The sequence below is a fragment of the Protomyctophum bolini genome (genome assembly GCF_963924005.1).
Source record: "Protomyctophum bolini genome assembly, chromosome: 2".
Taxonomy (NCBI): Eukaryota; Metazoa; Chordata; class Actinopteri; order Myctophiformes; family Myctophidae; genus Protomyctophum; species Protomyctophum bolini.
The window spans coordinates 13,034,509-13,054,245 of NC_137863.1; the positions used below are offsets into that span (position 1 = coordinate 13,034,509).

General features: G+C 41.0%; 2 protein-coding genes across 2 annotated transcripts in view; both read left to right on the top strand.

Annotated features, from left to right (window-relative positions):
• plxnb1b (plexin b1b) overlaps positions 1–13,062 on the top strand; it is an 89,823-nt gene extending 76,761 nt beyond the window's left edge. The window contains exons 25-39 of the mRNA XM_080786030.1: positions 127–227; positions 1,176–1,393; positions 1,653–1,831; positions 2,161–2,227; positions 2,650–2,796; positions 3,647–3,812; positions 4,277–4,380; positions 5,406–5,490; positions 6,031–6,197; positions 7,276–7,436; positions 8,295–8,442; positions 8,603–8,667; positions 9,038–9,113; positions 9,213–9,287; positions 10,070–13,062. Of these exons, the coding sequence (XP_080642156.1) occupies positions 127–227; positions 1,176–1,393; positions 1,653–1,831; positions 2,161–2,227; positions 2,650–2,796; positions 3,647–3,812; positions 4,277–4,380; positions 5,406–5,490; positions 6,031–6,197; positions 7,276–7,436; positions 8,295–8,442; positions 8,603–8,667; positions 9,038–9,113; positions 9,213–9,287; positions 10,070–10,174 (1,864 nt within the window). The 3' untranslated portion in view covers positions 10,175–13,062. The remainder of the gene's footprint in view (positions 1–126; positions 228–1,175; positions 1,394–1,652; positions 1,832–2,160; positions 2,228–2,649; positions 2,797–3,646; positions 3,813–4,276; positions 4,381–5,405; positions 5,491–6,030; positions 6,198–7,275; positions 7,437–8,294; positions 8,443–8,602; positions 8,668–9,037; positions 9,114–9,212; positions 9,288–10,069) is intronic.
• Positions 13,063–13,261: 199 nt separating this feature from the next.
• On the top strand, positions 13,262–19,166 carry LOC308336371 (putative peptidyl-tRNA hydrolase 2). Its single transcript, XM_080793733.1, has 7 exons — positions 13,262–13,449; positions 15,383–15,496; positions 16,365–16,436; positions 16,577–16,651; positions 17,042–17,139; positions 17,364–17,478; positions 17,667–19,166. Exons 2-7 carry the CDS (start codon positions 15,389–15,391, stop codon positions 17,751–17,753), a joined length of 555 nt encoding a protein of 184 aa, XP_080649859.1. The 5' UTR covers positions 13,262–13,449; positions 15,383–15,388; the 3' UTR covers positions 17,754–19,166.
• Positions 19,167–19,737: the final 571 nt, after the last annotated feature.

Below are 19,737 nucleotides of genomic sequence, written 5' to 3' on the forward strand. Positions count from 1 at the left end.
ATATACAATTTATAACTAAAGCTGTGAATACACAATGACATGTGTTGATAGGAGTGCTTATTGCTGTCGTTTATATAACCTCCTGAACTTTTAGTTTCTCGCCCGCGCTCTGTCCCTCTATATCAGGAGGAAGAGCAAACAGGCTCTGAGGGACTATAAGAAGGTCCAAATCCAACTGGAGAACCTGGAGACCAGTGTGAGAGACCGCTGCAAGAAAGAGTTCACAGGTACGGACTACGGAGGAGACGAGAGGAACAGACGACGATATGGAGAAAAGGAAATTAATAGAACAGACTAGAAAGACCAGAGAGGGGGAGGAGGATGAGGGGGGGGGGGGACGTGCTACAGAGAAGGCCAGAAAAGGAAGGAGAGTGGAATAGAGACCTAGACTGTTTGTTTTTTCTCCTGGAGGCCAGGAGACCAACTTTGTTTTCAGACGGCCTTTATGAAGTTATCCCATTACACCAAACCTCCCCAATGAAATGTCTGTTGATCCCACATGGCTTTTCCAGGGGGGAAGCCAGTTTTAATTTTAGCCTGTCATGACTGTCCAGTGTCAATATTCATTAGGTCCACACCACCAAACACAAACCCTAGAATCCTGTTTCAATATCAACATTCCAACACGCAAATCACAGAATGGAGTACAGTTCAACAGGGTATATTAAGGTTGAATAGATACGGCTGACAAGAACACATAATGGGAAGATAAGTATAGTAAATGTAAATAGATACAACCACATAGTAGAGTATTTTTGTAGGTAAACTAAATTGCCTACGCCATGGACTTCCACCTCAGGTTTCCAATGGACATTTTGCATCCGGTTTTGGATAAATTAAATGGGCTTTGAAGTCTTATTCTTACACAATTAACTGATTAAAAGTTAACTGTGGAGAAAATTAGCTGGTTCTTTGTCGTAGAACAAAAAATGAAACTTACCTAACCTAACCACAGATTTAAAACGACAACAAAAACACAAAGAAACTATGCAAAGATCTCCAGATTTTAGGGGTGACTGTATTGGACATGGAAATGAAGCAATGCTAATGAGATTGTTTTTTGAATACCGGTAGATCATTTGAAAGGGTATGAAAAAACAAACTGAAACAGGACATCCAATTTCCTAATCAAACTCCCTAACCTTTTTATAACTCTCCCCCCTCCTCTTCTGCAGACTTAATGACAGAGATGATGGACATGTCCAGTGACCAGGTTGGTTCTGTCATCCCCTTCCTGGACTACCGCAGGTATGCCGAGCGCATCTTCTTCCCTGGCCATCGGGAGTCGCCACTGAGGCGGGACCTGGATGTCCAGGAGTGTCGTCGGCAGACAGTGGAGCAAGGACTGGTGCAGCTGTCCAACCTGCTTAATAGCAAGCTGTTCCTCACCAAGGTATTACGCTTCATCATTTTCACAATGATGCTGTTGTTCCCCATTCACTCTTTTGGTGCAAACTCAGACATGTGTCAACTGACTATCCGAATCATTACATTCATTGTTTACTTGAATAAAAATATCATTTGGAAAAAATGAAAACGAAAAATGTGTAATCAAACAATTCATGAAATGAAACCGAAACCATATGTGTTTGAGCAGCCTGGCTCACATCCCTCTCTTTCTCTCCTTCCTCTCTCCCTTTTCTTCCTTCCAGTTCATTCACACACTGGAGAGCCAGAGAACCTTCTCTCCCAGGGACAGAGCCTACGTGGCCTCCTTGCTGACTGTGGCATTACATGGCAAATTGGAGTACTTCACAGACATCCTCAAAACCCTGCTCAATGACCTGGTGGAGCAGTATGTTGCCAAAAACCCCAAGCTCATGCTGCGAAGGTACGCAGAGTCGCAGACCTGTTGAACGTACAGCATTATACAGTATGGACCCTGCATGAAGTGTTACCTTGGACATGCCACACACCTTAAAGTAGGCCAGTGATTTTTAAAACAAAACCATTTATCTCTGACTGGGACCTCTAGTCTAAATTAACTTTAAATCTGACAGTGCACAAATGGACCTGTAAATCACATTGAGAGACAGTGAAGTAGGACATTATGATTATATGTGCCAAATGTGCTTGCATGTGAATGTATTATAGTAAATGGTATTCACTACATAAAGTGTAATCTGTGCTTTTCATCTAACTTGGTGTGTGTCTGCGCAGGACGGAGACGGTGGTGGAGAAACTGCTGACCAACTGGATGTCCATCTGTCTCTACGCCTTCCTCAGGGTGGGTTTGCACACTTATTAAACCCCTTTCACACTCGCATTTTCATTTTGGCGTCCTGTGGAAAGCGGTTCAGATTTCGAATTCCGGTATATTTCATATACCATACATAAACACGCGCACACACTAGACTAGTGTTGGAACAACTGTCCTAAGTGGTTAGTTGCTATTTTCAAAACGCATTAAAATGTTTTTTTTGTCTGTGCTCAATTACCTCAGTATTTCTAAAACCCTGTGTGGGAGTCCTTATTTGTTCCTTGTAATGACTTAATTTGATCACTTAGTTTTACTTCATTTGATTTGTTGAATTACTCTACTCCATTCATAGCCAGGGACCTGTAAAGGCCTCTACAGGATTCAATGACTCAAAGCTCCAACAACTCTATTGTACTTCAACATGTGTCCTTATGTGCTGTGGTGTACAGGACTCGGCTGGAGAGTCCCTCTATATGCTGTTTCGGGCCATCAAGCACCAGGTGGATAAGGGACCGGTGGACGCTGTGACGGGCAAGGCCAAATACACCCTCAATGACAACAGGCTGCTACGAGAAGATATCGAGTACAAAACCGTGGTAAGGAGGAGAACATGACACAGACTATATGCACACAGAATAACTCTTCCTACTTCCGGGCCGCTTCCCTACTTCCATCACAGGTGTTACCGATGATACTAATTAAGGCTCGGTTACATTTAGTTCATTGGTTCTCAAACTTTTTTTATTTTCAAGGACCCCTATAACTCTGAGAGTGTACAAATGTCCTGAATCTGTACACTCACAAAGTTACAGACCTGCATGGGGCCATTTGGAACCCACTAAAGGACACTTTGAGACCCACTGGTGTAGCAGAGTGTTTCCAGTGAGCCAACATGCACAATAGCAGCACTCTGACTCTGTTTGACCAGAATGGAACAGAGCCTTCATTAGTATCATCGATACCACCTGTGAAGGAAGTAGCTAGGGAAGGGGCCCAAGTTCTTTCCAAAATGGCATGTGTGCACTGTGCATAGAGCCCATTCTGTGGCGAGTCTGGTGACCCGACTGAATGGTTAGGGCACATGCCACATGGGCTCTAATGCCTGACAGCGTGTCCCAGGCTCAAAGGTTCTGAAAAAGCCCAGAATTGTATTTATAAAAGTGAAAGAGTGACATCATGGATGGCCAACGGGCTTCAAGGACCTATAATTCTGTGAAAACTCATGTTATAAATTATTATTACCCAGTACAGTAGAGAAACAGTCAGATAGAGACATTGGAACACGCACGCACGCTGTCACAAACGGAAAGCATGGTAGCCTATGTTTGACCTCTACAAGAATAAGTTTTATTAAAATGAGACCAAGTACAGGTACATGGACCTACAGTACATGATTGACATTAGTGCAACATGATATGTTCTAACATATCTCCTTCTTTGCCCTAGAATCTGAATGTGTTGATGCAGGGCGGTGGGGTAAACGAGACCCAGCCTGCGCCCTGCAAGGTTCTGGACTGTGACACCATCACCCAGGTTAAAGAGAAGCTGCTGGATCAAGTCTACAAGGGAACCTCCTTCTCTAACCGGCCACATACGGATTCCCTAGACCTCGGTGAGCACGCCTTTAGATAATATGAATAGTTTCTTCTCAAAAGGCCCAAACATGAGTCCAGAGACTAGTACCAACACTGTTTATACATACAACACACATCCATCCATATACCGGTAGGTACAATACATCGCCACCAGCCGACCACTCGTACATTACAAAAATCACACTGAGTGTGAGGCACGTTCTTATAATCATACATCACATTCCGTGCTCAGCCAATGAAATCATCACAAATGTCATTCCGGCCAATCACTTTTGGCGTCTTCACTGCTGCCCTCACTTTTTCCTCAATATGTACTTTGATCAGCCAATCAAATCATCGCTGTGGGGTGATCAGCCAATCAAATCATCGTGTTTGAGTTCACGCACACAGACAGACAAATCTGGGCATAGGATGCCTCAAAAACATACACGTACGCCAAGCACGTAACGTCTTGTCTTTCATCTGTCTTCTCTTACTTAAGAATGGAGGTCTGGTGTGGCCGGCCACCTCATCCTGTCTGACGAGGACCTGACGTCAGTGGTCCAGGGCAACTGGAAACGCCTCAACACACTGCAGCACTACAAGGTCACAACACAAACCTCTTCAACGATGCTTTAACCACTTTAACCCATTCTGGACGGGAACCCCTTTTGGTGTTTTAAGCATTATGTTATACTTATACTTACTGTATACTAGCTATTGAAAAATAGCTGATCTACAAGCTCATAGCGCATTTTTGAAAGATCGTGAAAATGTGGCACAAATCTTTGAATATATATCCTTTCGGAGCGAACGTTTTTAACTCAAATCTTTGCTTCAGGGTGGTCCCTGTCTGTGGCTAAATACAGATAATTCTGGGGGTCCTTGACATGAAAAAGGTTGAGCAATACTGACATAGAAACATAGGTTTTTCAGAAAACTTTTAGCATTTTGGAGGAGGACTTTTGTTTTTTAATCGGCCTCAGTAATCAAACCAACCACGTTGCTAATCTATACTCAATGGGAATATAAAAAATGGGATTTTTTTTTAACTTCTGGAACACTGTTGAGCTCTATAGGGACGCTACACTATTGTTCAAGTCATTAATTATTTTCTTTTAATTAACTCAGAGGTCTGTTATGGATAACCCAGGGATGGGAAAGGGTTGGGTTAACATTTAATGAAAATAATGCTTTGGATTTCTGCCATGGTTCCAAAATGAGGCAAGAGTGTTCTGAATTAAAAAAGCCTTTTAAACCCTTGAGGTGCAATGTAGTTGAAGTGACACGGGATCAATGGTCCTCTATTCACTGTGGGCCTTGACCCACTGGAACTTACTTGAATCACTGTTTATTTTCCATGATGTACTGCACCAGCACCACATATTACACATTTGGCTGTTTGGAGGGGCCGGTTAGAGGGAGTTCCTGGATAAAGCCTCATTTATACTGTATATGGATAATGCCTATTTTGGCTTATCCCAGCATACAGGAATTAATGGGCTCACCGTGTTTGGAACTAAGTTCACTAGTTTTTATTATAATGCATATTGCCATTTGCCACTCCACAATCAAATACATGTTTTGATGTCGTGTGTTTATGCTTATGGGTTATGTCTGTTGTTCCTCAGGTCCCAGACGGAGCGACCGTAGCACTGGTCCCACGCAATTCCAAACACATTCACCATGACAACCATGACTATGTGGCAGGAGAGAGTGAGTGTCTTTTCACAGTCAATACATTACCTGTACATTTCCAGTGGCTTCTGCTGTACATGAATGAACCTCCTACTCATTATTATTTATTGGCAATTACCGAACTGTTTTATAACCAAGGTTGTTAGATTAGAGAGTCACTTTATGCATGTGGTGGATATCTCCTTTTGGAATGGTACCTGGTCATGTGTGCTCAGTCAACAACACTGAACTGAACTTGAAAGTGTGGCCTTCAACATTATCTCTTTATATTTGTTGTAGGGCTAATGCTTCATTAGCCGTCATCAATAGCCATGCCATTGTCCTTGTTCACTGAGTTACTGCAAAATTGCCTTCAGAAAATATGGAGGAAATTGATGTAATGGCAGCCATAGACCACATGGGAAGGGTTCTTGCCTTCAAAAGGCATCATAGGATCACCAAAAACTTTAAAATACTGAAAATGTGTAAATATTGTTATCATATATGGTGTACCTTAAGTTCAAATGTGTCATTTTAACCTTCAAATGTGCATTTATTTTGGTCCGTCTGTCTGTGCAGAGACACCCATGCTGGAGGATGCGGATGAGGGTGGGGTGAGGTTGTGGCACCTTGTGAAGGCCAACGAGGAGCCAGAGCTGCCCAAACACCGCAGAGGCAGTCTGAGGGAGAGGGAGAGGGCTAAGGCCATACCAGAGATCTACCTCACACGCCTGCTCTCCATGAAGGTAGGGAAACACATACACAAACATGAAATGCACAGCTTAGATTATACACAGACACACATTTGCTTCACACGTTGTTCACTTTGTTTAGCAAGTAAGTGCTTAGCCTCCATATTATAACGGTGATAACTTGCTGCTATGCTAGGTTTTGGTTAGTAACATTACATTTTTGGTTTAGGGTAATTGCTCGTAACCATGATTTAAATGCCTGAGCAGTAATACACAAGAAGCCATGGTATTAAATTAAATTGTATTTGCATTGTGCCAACACAGTTGGAATGATATAATAACAATATACCATGTCCTCTTGTGTATTATTGCTGAACTACCACTTGATATGCATTAATATATCAATTATACATTTACATGGATGAACAGTTAATTAAACAATTGTATATATTGTCAAGGTCTGGTGGAAATCTATGAATAAAACTTTGTCCAAAACCATTATTTTTCACTTTTAACAAACGACCTGTGTTCCAGTTGATCCAATGTAGTTATTATTTCGTCACAAGCTCTTGTTCATACTCTTCATTGGTTAAATATGAATAAAACCCATAGACAGACTTAACCACTTAAACGATTCAAAATCTTTAAAAAATAGTAGCTGCTCACAATGCATCTACAGTCTATTTGTACAATTTGTACGACGAACGAAAACAAGCGGCCGAAATGAGTTGTCTCCGACGGGTGGCTGGCATCTCCCTTAGAGATAGGGTGAAAAGTTCAGTCACGCGAGAGAGACTCTGAATAGAGTCGCTGCTTCTTCACCTGGTAGGTGGTTCCCTTCGGGCATCTGGTTAGGATGCCTCTCGAGAGTCTCCCTATAGGGAGGTCCTCGATGCACCTCCCACTGGGAGGAGAACCTGGGGCAGACCAAGGATCAGATGGAGGGATTACAACGACTCACTGGCCTTGGAACGCCTTGGGATGCCCCAGGAGGAAGTCACTAATGTTGCTCTGGAGAGGGAAGTCTGGAGCTCTCTGGTGGAACTGCGGCCCTGTGACCTGATTACGGATATGCGGTTGAAGTTGGATGGATGGATGTTTGTATATTCTAACATTTTCTTTCTGTGTACAGGGGACGCTGCAGAAGTTTGTGGATGACCTGTTCACAGTGATCCTGAGCACCAGCCGTCCCGTCCCGCTGGCCGTCAAATACTTCTTTGATCTGCTGGATGACCAGGCGGCACACCACGGCATTTCCGACCCAGAGACCATCCACATCTGGAAGACTAACAGGTATGCAGTGCACACACATATGCACACACACACACACGCACACACGCACGCACGCACGCACGCACGCACGCACACACACACACACACACACACACACACACACACACACACACACACACACTCTCTCTTACTTTACTTAGTCATCCTCTTCGTCCCAGTTGGGCCATAAGGCCGCAATCTTACACTGCCAGTGAATCCTGTCTCGTGCTTTGGTCTGCGCTTCGTTCCAGGAAAGACCCATCTCCTTCAGCTCCATCATCACTGTCCTTCGCCAGGTGTTCTTTGGTTGCCTCTCTTTCTCTTCCCAATTGGGGTTCATCTCAAGGCACCTTTGGGCATCCTCAACACATGACCGAGCCATCTTTACCTTAAGCCATCTAACGTTAATCTTTATCTCAAGGGACATATGCAAGCTGCCCGTCTTCTTATAAAGTTTATCATTTGAGATTTTATTCGGCCAAAGGATGTTGCAGATTTGACGTAATCAGCTATTGTGGAAGACATCAACCTTTCTCATATCCTGTTTTGTTACTCTCCAGCACTCGGAGCAATATAGCAGGACAGCCTTAACGTTGCTGTTGTGTAGAGCCTGAGCTTGGTTTTGAGGCTATATTGTTTGGACTTTCAGATGTTGTGAAGTTGGCTGAAAGCACCTCCTGCTTTGTTGAGACGCGTCTTCGTGTCTTTTTGCGTTCCACTTTCACTGCTTATAAGTGATAAACACGAAAGTATTTCTCCACATATGTCTCCTGAACACATACAGTACATACTGATCACTCTCCTTGTCTCTCCCTCACTTTTTTAACCTCTTGTGCTCTCTCTCTTCTCTTCATCTCTCTCATTTTCTCTAATCCCCAGCCTCCCGCTGCGCTTCTGGATCAACATAGTGAAAAACCCCCAGTTCATCTTTGACGTGCAGGCCTCGGACCACGTGGATGCCGTGCTTTCGGTTATTTCCCAGACCTTCATGGACTCCTGCACCATTGCAGAGCACAAGCTGGGACGGGTAAGGTGACCCACAAATGGGTCCCAAGACTCCCAACCCAGTGTCTGGGAACCAGTGTCCTTTACCACCCCCTTTCTGGATAAATATTCAAAATAAATCAGAAATAGATATATAGATATATATTGATATTTTATATATATATTTTGATATATTTCACTAGGATTCACCCATCAACAAGCTGCTGTATGCCCGAGACATTCCCCGTTACAAGCAGATGGTAGAAAGGTAATGTCTAATTATTCATCCAAGAAAATAATGTTGAAGATTCCCTTCTTCCCTACATTAACTTAAATTATTCACTTGGTGTGCTGTAACATTGTTGTGTGTGTCTGTGCGAGTGCTGTAACATTGTTGTACGTGTCTGTGTGAGTGCTGTAACATTGTTGTGCGTGTCTGAGTGTGACTGTGCATGTATGCTGTAACATTATTGTGTGTGTGTGTGTGTGTGTGTGTGTGTGTGTGTGTGTGTGTGTGTGTGTGTGTGTGTGTGTGTGTCAGAGTGTGTGCAATGCATTAATGCTGTATCAGTGTTGCGAGTGTGTGCATGTGTGCTGTAAGAAGAAATTTGAGCTGTAACCTTGTGTGTGTTGTGTAGGTACTATGCAGACATCAGGCAGACCATCTCTGCCAGTGATCAGGAGATGAACTCTGCTTTGGCTGAACTGTCCAGGGTAAGTAGGGACAGAATGCCGTCCAGTTAGATTTGCTGAGGCTCAAAGACATTGGGAATTGGAATGATGGGTGAACTCTAACCCGACTCTCTGTTTCAGAATTATTCAGGAGAGCTCAATTACCTTGTTGCACTGCACGAGTTGTACAAGTACATCAACAAATACTATGACCAGGTGAGTTTGTCATCGTCTTTGTGTGTGTATGTGAGAGACTTTGTGCCAGCACATTATCACTCTTTCTCCCTCTCGCTCCAAACTTTTCTTTCTTTTTTCTTCTTCTTCTTTTTACAAATATGTATGATGCATCATGCATATGCCTTCCAGCTACAAGGTTAAACACCTCTAGTTTGTGGGCGGTAGTGTTAATGTTTATTGACAATGCAATTGATGGGTGCACAAGTGTGACACATACAGGTTCTCCAAATAAAGGGGAAGAGAGATGTAATATTTGTTTTGGCTCACTTGACAATCTTGGCTCTGAAGGTGCCAACAAGGAAATTATCAGCAATGTGTGCCAGTTTACGTCCCTCACTGGGTAGTTCTCGGCCAAATGCACCAGTTTATCTCCCTCAATCTAGCAGCCTACGTGTTAATGGGAATCTAGAGCTATTCCAACTGACTTCAGTTCAGTTGACATTCGACCAGCGGAGGCGGGCGCTAATGCTGCCTCTCTGGCTGAAACTTCTGACAAAAACTTCATAAGCTATGTAAAGCGGCTAAAAATGTTCTGTGCCTGTCGTAGCTTGCCTTCTATACCTTTACTTTTTGGAAACGAGACTGCAAAAAGGGTTTTTTCCACTGTTTTTGGACGGCTCAACCCCTACCCCAACTAAGAGCGTAGAGTGAGGTTCCAAACGGAGCTAAAGGGAATTCTAATATTTTTTGTGTTCTCTTTTTTGTCAATCTTCTTCTCTCCTAAACTCTTCTGTGTACCCTTCTGTCTCCTCCACCTTCAGATCATCGGAGCGCTGGAGGAGGACCCCACAGCGCAGAAGATGCAGCTGGGCTACCGGCTCCAGCAGATCGCTGCCGCTGTGGAGAACAAGGTCACAGACTTGTGACAGCGGGATCGCCCACCGACACCTTAACAGACGGGCGGGGGTGGTTGGGGGGGGTTGGGGGTGACCGACTTCAGAGACATGCACATCGTAGGAAGTGGCCAGATGGAGGGAATAAAATGAAGGATGGACTCTTCTTGTGAGGAGCTGATGGTGGGGGGTTAAAGATGAATTCATTCTTTGAAAGCACGCTTTTGTTGCCTCCCGATGTTGGTTGATGGATCAACTGTATACTTGGTGTGGAACATTAAAAGGCACTTGTATTCCATGGACCCAGGATAAGTACATGGTTAACAAAGTGATGTCTAACATATGCTTCTCTTGGAACACAATTGGAGGAACACAAAAACACAAAGAAAGGTCTCGCCTTTGGATGCATTTGGTTGGTCTTTTTATGCCAGCTGCCTCCCCTTGTGGATGACCTGTTCACAGTGATCCTGATTTTCTTGGGGCATGTAATCTTAGAACATGTGCTGGCAAAAACTCTGTTGTCTCATTAAAACTCTGTTGTCTCAGAAAGGAAACAGGCAGTCCATGGCTAATTAGCATGGAATTGAAGACTGATCAACTCGGAAGGGGGGCAAGTTGGGTCTATATTCTGCGGTGGACTTTTGTGATGATGACACTTTGTGTACCTGTCGTTGTTGTGGGGTCAAAAGTATTTCCCTGTCGTCGAGTGTGTGTATGGTATTGTATGTATCTGTGTGCGCGTACACACAATAATCCATAAAGCTCTAGATTTCATCTTCCACTGGTATTATTGTCCACACTGTCTATTTAGATGTAATTTTCATCATACATTTCTTTTACTATCATAGCATACCAATTTAAGAATTCACTCTTCTAGTACACATGAAGAATAAAAGGCTTATCACACGGAAAGCGACATATGCGGAAAGTAATTCATTTTCAATGAGAGGCGACCAGGCAGGTAGGGAGATGCGGGAAATCTGACAAGGCAAAGTGACAAGTGTGCATGTTCCAAGGGAGAAGGCAGGTGTGCCGCCGTGTAAAAAGACCTTTATGGTACAAGCTCCCCCTTCCCCGGATGTTTCTGCCATTTAATTATTTTGATCAGTTTTCTTACAAAATCTGGCCATTTAACATGTGATGTTGAGTACTATACCTTGCAGAATTATATTTTATTGGATGATGAGTGATCATGTGCATCAGAATTTAAGAGGGAAAAGAAATTCCACCAAAATGTTTGTGTGTTGAAATTATATCCTTCAAATGATAAAGACCACCCTTGGCAAAAGCGACAGTTTTAACATCCAAAAGACTGATGGGAGTTTCATAAGTTATTTCCACTCTCTACCTCAACTTGTGGTGTAGAGTCAACAAACTCTACCGTTGCGATACTTTCTTTGTTGTTGACCACCACCATTACCACAACTTACATCTTAGCAAACCACCATCTGTTAGCTTGCCAAGCACATGTCCGTCCTATTAAACAAGGATAAATGACTATAACTAATAACAGTGCTCAATAGACGTACCCACTTGACCCTATAGGCCTATGACGTATATGTGTGTGCACACACCTGCAAAGAGACATACAAACATACACACTTTGCATCAGTCCAAAATGTTTATAGTTTCTAAATTATATAGATACTTGTGTTCCTTTATTTACAAAATAGGGATGACTGAAAATGTGGTACTCACCATAGCATTGAAGGTACTTCAAACTGTGTGATCGTTTACTTCTACTTTTATTTCTGCCATTGTTTCTTCTTTTTATACTATTCATGTTGATGTTCCTATATGGTAAAAGGCACTGGAGAGACATTAGAAAGAGAAAGCAAACATTCTTAACTGTAAAACACTTGTAGATACATTTTAGAGAAATATGTAGCGATATTCTAGTGTGCCCCAAAGTGTATTTTATTTTGTGTGTATTTTTTTACATTTATTTTTTTCCCAATTTGTAACATTCCTTTGTTTTCAGTAAGGAAGAGTGCATTGAACCACAGTTCACTTTGCTATTTTCTAAGCCTCTGAATCTACTGTACTTGATTGAGATTTCTTTCCTTGTCACTTCATTTGCATCATTAATGCCGTTCAAATAGTAGACACAAGGTGGCGTATTTTCCAAATGTCCATTCAGAGACATTTGTTCATGTAGGCCTATCTATATGTGTGTACCTTGAATTCATTATATTTTGAGCACACTACAGTATAGTTTATATTTCCTGATGAATTGTTTTCTCACTTGTTGGTTAAGTAGATTTATTCTTGCCACAGCCATGTTCTCATACCAATTGAAATAGGGAGCATTTTGTAAACATTTGATTTGATAACCAAAAGTTCTCTCACCGATCTGATTCACTTGATAGGCTAGCTAGCTATATATGACTGATCTTAAAGGACAGCGACTGTTACACTCTGGGCTTTCTAATAATGTTGACCAAAAGGAGGCATACTGTGTGAACTCCTATAAATGTCTGAATTGTCTATGCAGAAGAAACTATAGGCGCTCAAATAGGCTAAATGGGCCGTTTGTGTGCATTCCCAGGTGGTCTATATAGGGCTCAGTTCAGTATGTATAATAGAATTAGCTCATGTTGCTACATTATTTCATTAACACACAAGCAACTTATGACTAGTTGTTGGATGGGGTGGTGCGGGTTGAGTCACTTGCTTCCAATGTACATGGTAGCCCAGTGATGAATGAGGAAGGCCGTTGAGGGAAAATTATGTAAATGTTATTAGGCTGTATAAATTCCGATATGTAGAGCAGGCTCTGCAAGGGGCAATTTTAAGGATTTTTATTATCTGTTAATATCATTGTACATAATGATTTAATAATGTAACTGTAGCGAATTAACCTGTTTATTAAGAGAGAGTGCAAATTGTTGCAGATGGCAAAGTAATAAAGTATTCATAAAATGATACCCAAATTGCATCTGAGTTTTAACATCAATATAATTCATACATACTGAAATGTAAGTGTGTGTGTGTCTCTTTTGTACTAGTGTATATTTTAAACTTGGAACATAATTCAGTTGCTGTCACGTCGTTGCTGTATAAACAACACGGTAGATAAGCATCGACGGACCGGATACAAGTGACTGTATCCGGTGAGAACCTTAATTGGTGACCAAAATGGAGTAAAATCGCTGAAACATAGCACGCCCATCTCCCATTAAGCGTTCTTTAAAAATAAGAATTCGTATTATCGCAGTTGGAAAAACAAATACGAGGGGATTATTCACAGAAATCGCTGGGGAAACCGAATCCGGGATTGTTCCTACCAACATAGCTGCGCAGCACAGGTAGCCAACATCATCAACTTGTGTTCTATTAGCTAGCATAGCCAGTCATAGCTAACGTTGTTAGCATCTCTAGGTAGTTATTAAAGAGGACTTCATTCGTTTTCAAGAATGTAGATTTATGCAATTCTTTGCGCCTGAGGACGAGTCTGAGGAGCAGTATTACTGGCCTTATTTTAGTTCTGAATGTAATGGCCTTGGTAGCACATTTGGCATCCCCAATAAACTGAAAGGGAGCGTTATGCAATTTGGAGGAGTTTGTAATATAACATCTTTGGTGTAGAAATGTGCTATGAAAGGTTATATAATTTGGTAATGCTAATATTGCTCTCGAGTGTTATAGTCAGTAGGAACGCCACCATCGCTTTGATTTTACGGGCATTTTGTGATTAGAGGGGACATTTTGCCACTGTTAAAGCTGCAATTCATATCCTTTGTTTTGCGTGAATAAAACGTTATTTTAAACAACAGTTAATACAATACAATAACGAATTGGTTGGTGGTGGTCTCTCGGCTCATCTAGGGTAGGGCCACTACTGCTTGAGGTAATAATGCACGAGGAAATAACTCTCCTTAAGTTCCAATACATGCTGTCCGTTATAGCTGAATGTTACTGACTGTACGTTCTACTTCTAACACTATTAATAGTATTTGTTTACCATTCTTGGATGTGAAGTAAGTAAACAGTTCGTGAGATGCCATTATGCCACTTATCAGCATAACGGTACCCCCTGTTGTTGTTACACTTAAAAGTAACAAGTGTGAACCGTGAAAAAACAGATTATATTGGTAATGCACATTTACCTATCATTTTATAATGATTTACCTTTTGGGCAAATGGTGCATGATCTTTGGGCAAGTAGAACATGATCTGTACTTGCACAATGGGCAAGTGCCTCTGAGACCTTAGTGTCTGACACTCTTATTATAAATACTGTATGATCATTACAAATAAGTGGATGGTGGAGTCCACAGCAAGTATGACGCCAATGATCACTTTCAGAGCAAGTTGATGAACAAACTGACAGCCAATGACTTTCAACACATACAGAACGTTATTGTTCATCTGTGGAGGCTGAGGCTCACATGATGGATAGATAGATTTTATTTCGGTTAATAAAAGGAGTACATACAGACGTACAGTACATACAATAATTTCCACTAGTGGTACCGAAAAGGTGAAGGCTGAAGCCGAGGCTTATTGTGCCTACCCTTGTTTGAACAAGATTCAGAATACACTAAGCAGAGTATAGTGTCAGATTTAGATTCCATGAAAAAAGAAAAAGAAAAAACTATAAAGTTCTGGCCATAGATTCAGAGAAAAATAAATCTAAGCAGGGCTTAGATTTGGCCTATATAGTAATAATAATAGTACTTATTATAATAATAATAATAATAAGTTGTCATTCTTGGTGGACAGCCTTACTCTCAATGTATCGTCTATATTGTATACCAATTAGTTCCAAATTGGCTGGTTTACTGATGTTAGACTATCATTCGTAATTTCATTTGACTTGGCTTAAAATGATACTTTCAGCCATGTTGACATTTGTTTCGATAGATCAATCTTCATATGACCACCGTGCTCTGACTATAGGTGCACCACCCGTTCAAAACATATCAAAATAAAGGGTAGTGGGTCGCACACACCAAGACTTCAGTTCAAATATAGACCCACTACCCTTTATTTTGACATTTGTTTCAACACATCAGAAAATTGTTAACCTCTGAGTTCATGCAGGTCTTACTCCCTAATCACTACTCCTGATGTACAATTGTACATGAATTAACATAAGTGGGTAGTTGCAGTATGGGAGGAGTGGATTGGACTTAATCTAGCATAATATACTGCATTTTCAAGTTTTATTGGTTTTTGAAAATATTGTGTATGGGCGTTGTATGCATGTTTTGAAATGTTTTCATTGTACTATTACAGCTTAGAATGGAGTCCTCGCAGCAGTCAGGTCCTGATGCGGGCTCTCAGGAAGTCAACCCTGTATACTTGCAGCAGCTTAGAGAGCTGGACATCCCAGAGGAGGCTGCCAAGCAGGTACAACAAAAGCTGTCTTCTATATACCATCCAAAACATAGCTGGTCTGCATCTAACAATAATAGCCTGACCTGTACATATTTTATGAATCTGTTAATTATTTGTTTTGATTAATTTGCATAACCATAATAAACCCTAACCAGTATGCACAAGTCTTTTGTTTTGTTTGTTGAGATTTTTCTTCTTCCCATTTGTATCTTTTTGTGCGCTATTATTTTCTTACAGGTGAAGCACCATGTAACAGTATTCTTAGAAATGTACACAAGTTTAAAGTTGTGAAACACACTACCACTGCACCTTAAAAGGGCGACCTCCCTTGGCATTTGTTTAGATTTATCTTGTGTTCATATTCAATGTTCTTTACCATTTTTTCTTTTTGTATTGCTATTTTTATTTGCTAATTTGTATATACTTTGTATATACTTTTTCGGCATTCCGCTGCTTGTCATTTGTTTTATGTGAAGCACTTTGGGTTGCATTTTATGTATGAAAGGTACTATATAAATAAAGTTTATTATTATTATTATTGCCCCGACCCCATCATTTAATTACGAATTTGGAAGTAGACCGCAAAGTAAGGGCAGAGGGACAAAGTTGAACCAGTGTATGTCATTGTTGCAACTAGGGCACTACATCTTCACCACCTATCCGTCTCAATAACTCAATTAAATTGCTCAGAAACTAAGGCGTTTCCTACATTATTTTTGGTACACACAGACGCACAAAGTTTTTGTGCATCTGTGTGTACCAAATTTGAGATGATTTGATTGAATGAGCACGGAATGTGATGTATGATGAACACGACACGACTGTGATTTTCATTTATTTATAACTTTTTATAAATTTCTGTCTTGTCTCACCACTCCAGGCACTCCTGCACACTCGCAATGTGTCTGCTGAGGAAGCGGCCATGTACTACTTCAACAAGCTGGAGAATGAGGTGCCCATAAGCTCCACACTACAGCACTATTTCCCCTTGAAAATACATCATTTTTGTCAAGTAACTATGTTGCAGATGCACAAATTAGGCTTTAAACCTTCACCTTGGCATATAAGCTCTCCTGGTCTGTGTCCATGCAGGAGGAGGGAGACGATGATCTCATGTTCAAGATGGTGTTTGTGGTGAACATGGACCTTGCCATGGGTGTTGGGAAGGTCAGTCTGATGGCACTGTATTATCATTCATATATATGTCTGTAGTGTGCTTATTGCTTAAATAAAATAACCATGTGTTGTTCCAGTTACATTGAGTAGAGTGAAAATAAGCCAAAACTATTTTCAAGGGTTTCTCCTTTTATCATAGGCTCTGTAATTTTGGGCTGGGATTCAACTTGTAGGAATTTTTTCAACCCACCTTTTCATTGTGAACTCATCTGGTGCATTTATTTCACCACTTCATTTACTTTAAGTTGAAAGGTGAAAGGTCTGTCAAACGCAGGAGGTTATACATACTGAATTTGAACATTGCTATTTTGGAAGCTGTGTATTGGACGGGCTTGCAAGTAGTGTGTGCCATGTTTCACAATGTATACGGTATGTCTATAGGTGGCTGCCCAGGTGGGCCATGCTGCTGTGGGTCTGTACCAGGCTCTGCAGGAAAAGAACAGCTGGAGAGAGATGGCCTGGAAATGGGACCATGGCGGGTAAGTCTGTGCCACTAGAGAGTAGATGGTTGTTTACAGGTGGCATCAATTTATTGGCCTAACCTTTCATTTGGTGGTTTCCACTGAAAACTGTTTTTAGTTAGTTTACTTTGTTAATTGACTGCAACATACCACATATTCAATAGAACACAATCACAGCTTTACTTTAAAGAAGTAGATTAACAACGGCAACATTGATAAAAGTGAAAATGTGTTTCTTGCAGAGCAAAGAAGGTGGTTGTACAGGGGACCAATATGGCTCACCTCCTAGAGCTACAGGCTCTGGCCATGAGCCTCAGCCTGCCTACATACCTGGTCCAGGATGCAGGCCTCACCCAGGTAAATGCAATATGCTGTCATTATAGCAATGACGTTATTGGAGCATCATATTATACAGGGCATGTCACTTTGACCGTGTTTATCTGTATGATAAAAAGGTAAGAGGTAGAAAAACGGTTCAAAGAAAATGTATCGTAATATTTAACAAACAATTTATTCATCCGTGCACTACGGCGGGTCTTTGGCAGGTGGAGGCGGGGTCACGCACTGTCCTGGCCATCATGGGCGAGGAAGAGATGGTGAACAATGTCACTGGAAGTCTAAAGCTGCTCTGACAGACTGTTACCCAACAATGCACATCCATGCAGTGCCAACAGGCAACCAGCAGAGGACAGCATTCCTCAGCAACAAGAGGGTCTTGGCATGCAAGTGTGCAACAACAACCTTAGAAAAAACAGAAAAAAGGGGGGAAACAAGACATGACACAACACCAGATGCTAAATACGCTCAGCCATTTTTTATTTTTTTTCACCCTTGGTTCCCAATCTGAGCTGGAAACATTGGGAGAGCAGTGGGGAAAGTGAACTGGAGCCTCATCTAGGAACTCGAAAGCATTTAAAATGATTTCTAAAGTTCATATTTATCTTTTCAAACAGGGACTTAGTTTTTGTTTAGATATAGAACAGAGCCATTGCTATAGCAAAAGGTTAGAAATAAAAAATAAATAAAATAATCTGAAGATTTAATCTGAAGATTTAAAACAAAAGCCCAAATCTGCTTTCAAATATGGAGGGGAGAATAGGCCATAGCATTTTAGTGGTTGTCCAATGTTGCTTTTATTGATATTCAAAGAGTACATAATAATTGTAATGAAATCCTGAATAGATATAGGATCTCCCTGTGGAAGTTACTACTCCTCAGTGAAGACTACTTTACTGATGAAACTTTAAAATCCATTTCAGACATTTAAATGATATTGTGTATGTATGCAACTTTTCTCCCAAAGATCCCTGCCCTATAGAAACAATAACATCACATATTGTCAGCAGGCCCTCTTTTGTGTTTACATACTGTATGTCTGTGAAGGCCATATACTGTATAATCTGTGGTGTGCCATCCTTAACGTTCTGCGCAATTACTGAACTTTACATATTGTTTTTCTTTATACAAAAGAAAAACCTTGATGCTATTCCCAGTTATAATTCCTGGAGTTTGTGAAGTTAAAGGTGAGGATCTCTAATGGAATGAAAACTGCTACTTGGTCAATGCTTGTGCTGGGCCCAACTTTATGCACTAATTGTGATTGATAACAGTTGGTTTACACTAGTTTGTATACTTTAGTTTAAAACTTTGGCAAGCGCAAATGTATTTTAAGAATGTGCGTATGACAATTGTGAAAGAGTAGGTAAAGATGGTCTTAAAGATAAATATTCTTAAACGCATTGTATGATGTGATGTACTGTTTGTTCCACTATGTTACTGCAAAGAGTACTACTATGTTGTGGGCATAAGGTGCCACACTAACTTTTATTTTTAATGGTTCTTTCAGAAAAGAAAGAAAGGAAAAAAGGCTATGTCACGCATGCAATATGAAATGTGTATATGCTCTGAGACCATGAAAATAACATAACCATATCCATTTTAATAATGTGTGCGCACATTGATACCTCCTGTGTTATAAACATTTGTTTTGTGTTTTACATACTATGGAGACTATTAAAAAATGCCTCCAGACCAACTGTTAAATATACGGATTTGTCTTTTCCTTGTGGGTTACTGGGGAAAAATAGCTCTTTGCACTTAAAGAGAAACAAACTAAAATAACAAATTAAACTGCTTTGTTTTATCCTAAACGTTGTGGTTGTGCCACGTTTATCACGGGGTGGTGGAGGTTGTTACGATCCTCCTTGGTTAGGGGGTCATGTGACATGGTAATTATGTGCTTTTTCGCCGCAGTAACAAAAGCACTGTTGTGAAACACGTCCTTTCTCTGTTTAGTTGCAGGGAAACTTGTAAATTGCTCTTTAATAAGAAATCGTATCACATGTCAATGTTAATGTGATAGGCAAAGCTGCAAGTGTTAGCAAGTTTTTATTTATTTAATAGTGCAATATCATAGAAAAATGAAAACGTCTGCATACCTATTTTGTGCTGTTGGGTTCAAATGTGAAGGGTCATAACTACGTATTAAATCCAACGGACCATTATAAATCGATGTTCGACCAACCGAGAACGTTTCACTATACACATGTAGATATGTCTAAATTGGCATGTTCATGGGAATGTAAACACTACCACAGCCTTGTGTGATAAACATGT

Bases quoted from the DNA above. Each gene is read 5' to 3' on its own strand.
- LOC308336371 (XM_080793733.1), top strand. From the start codon at position 15,389: ATGGAGTCCTCGCAGCAGTCAGGTCCTGATGCGGGCTCTCAGGAAGTC. The intron at 16,437-16,576 runs GTGCCCATAAGC...GTGTCCATGCAG, and splicing joins TCAACAAGCTGGAGAATGAG to GAGGAGGGAGACGATGATCT. The intron at 16,652-17,041 runs GTCAGTCTGATG...GTATGTCTATAG, and splicing joins TTGCCATGGGTGTTGGGAAG to GTGGCTGCCCAGGTGGGCCA.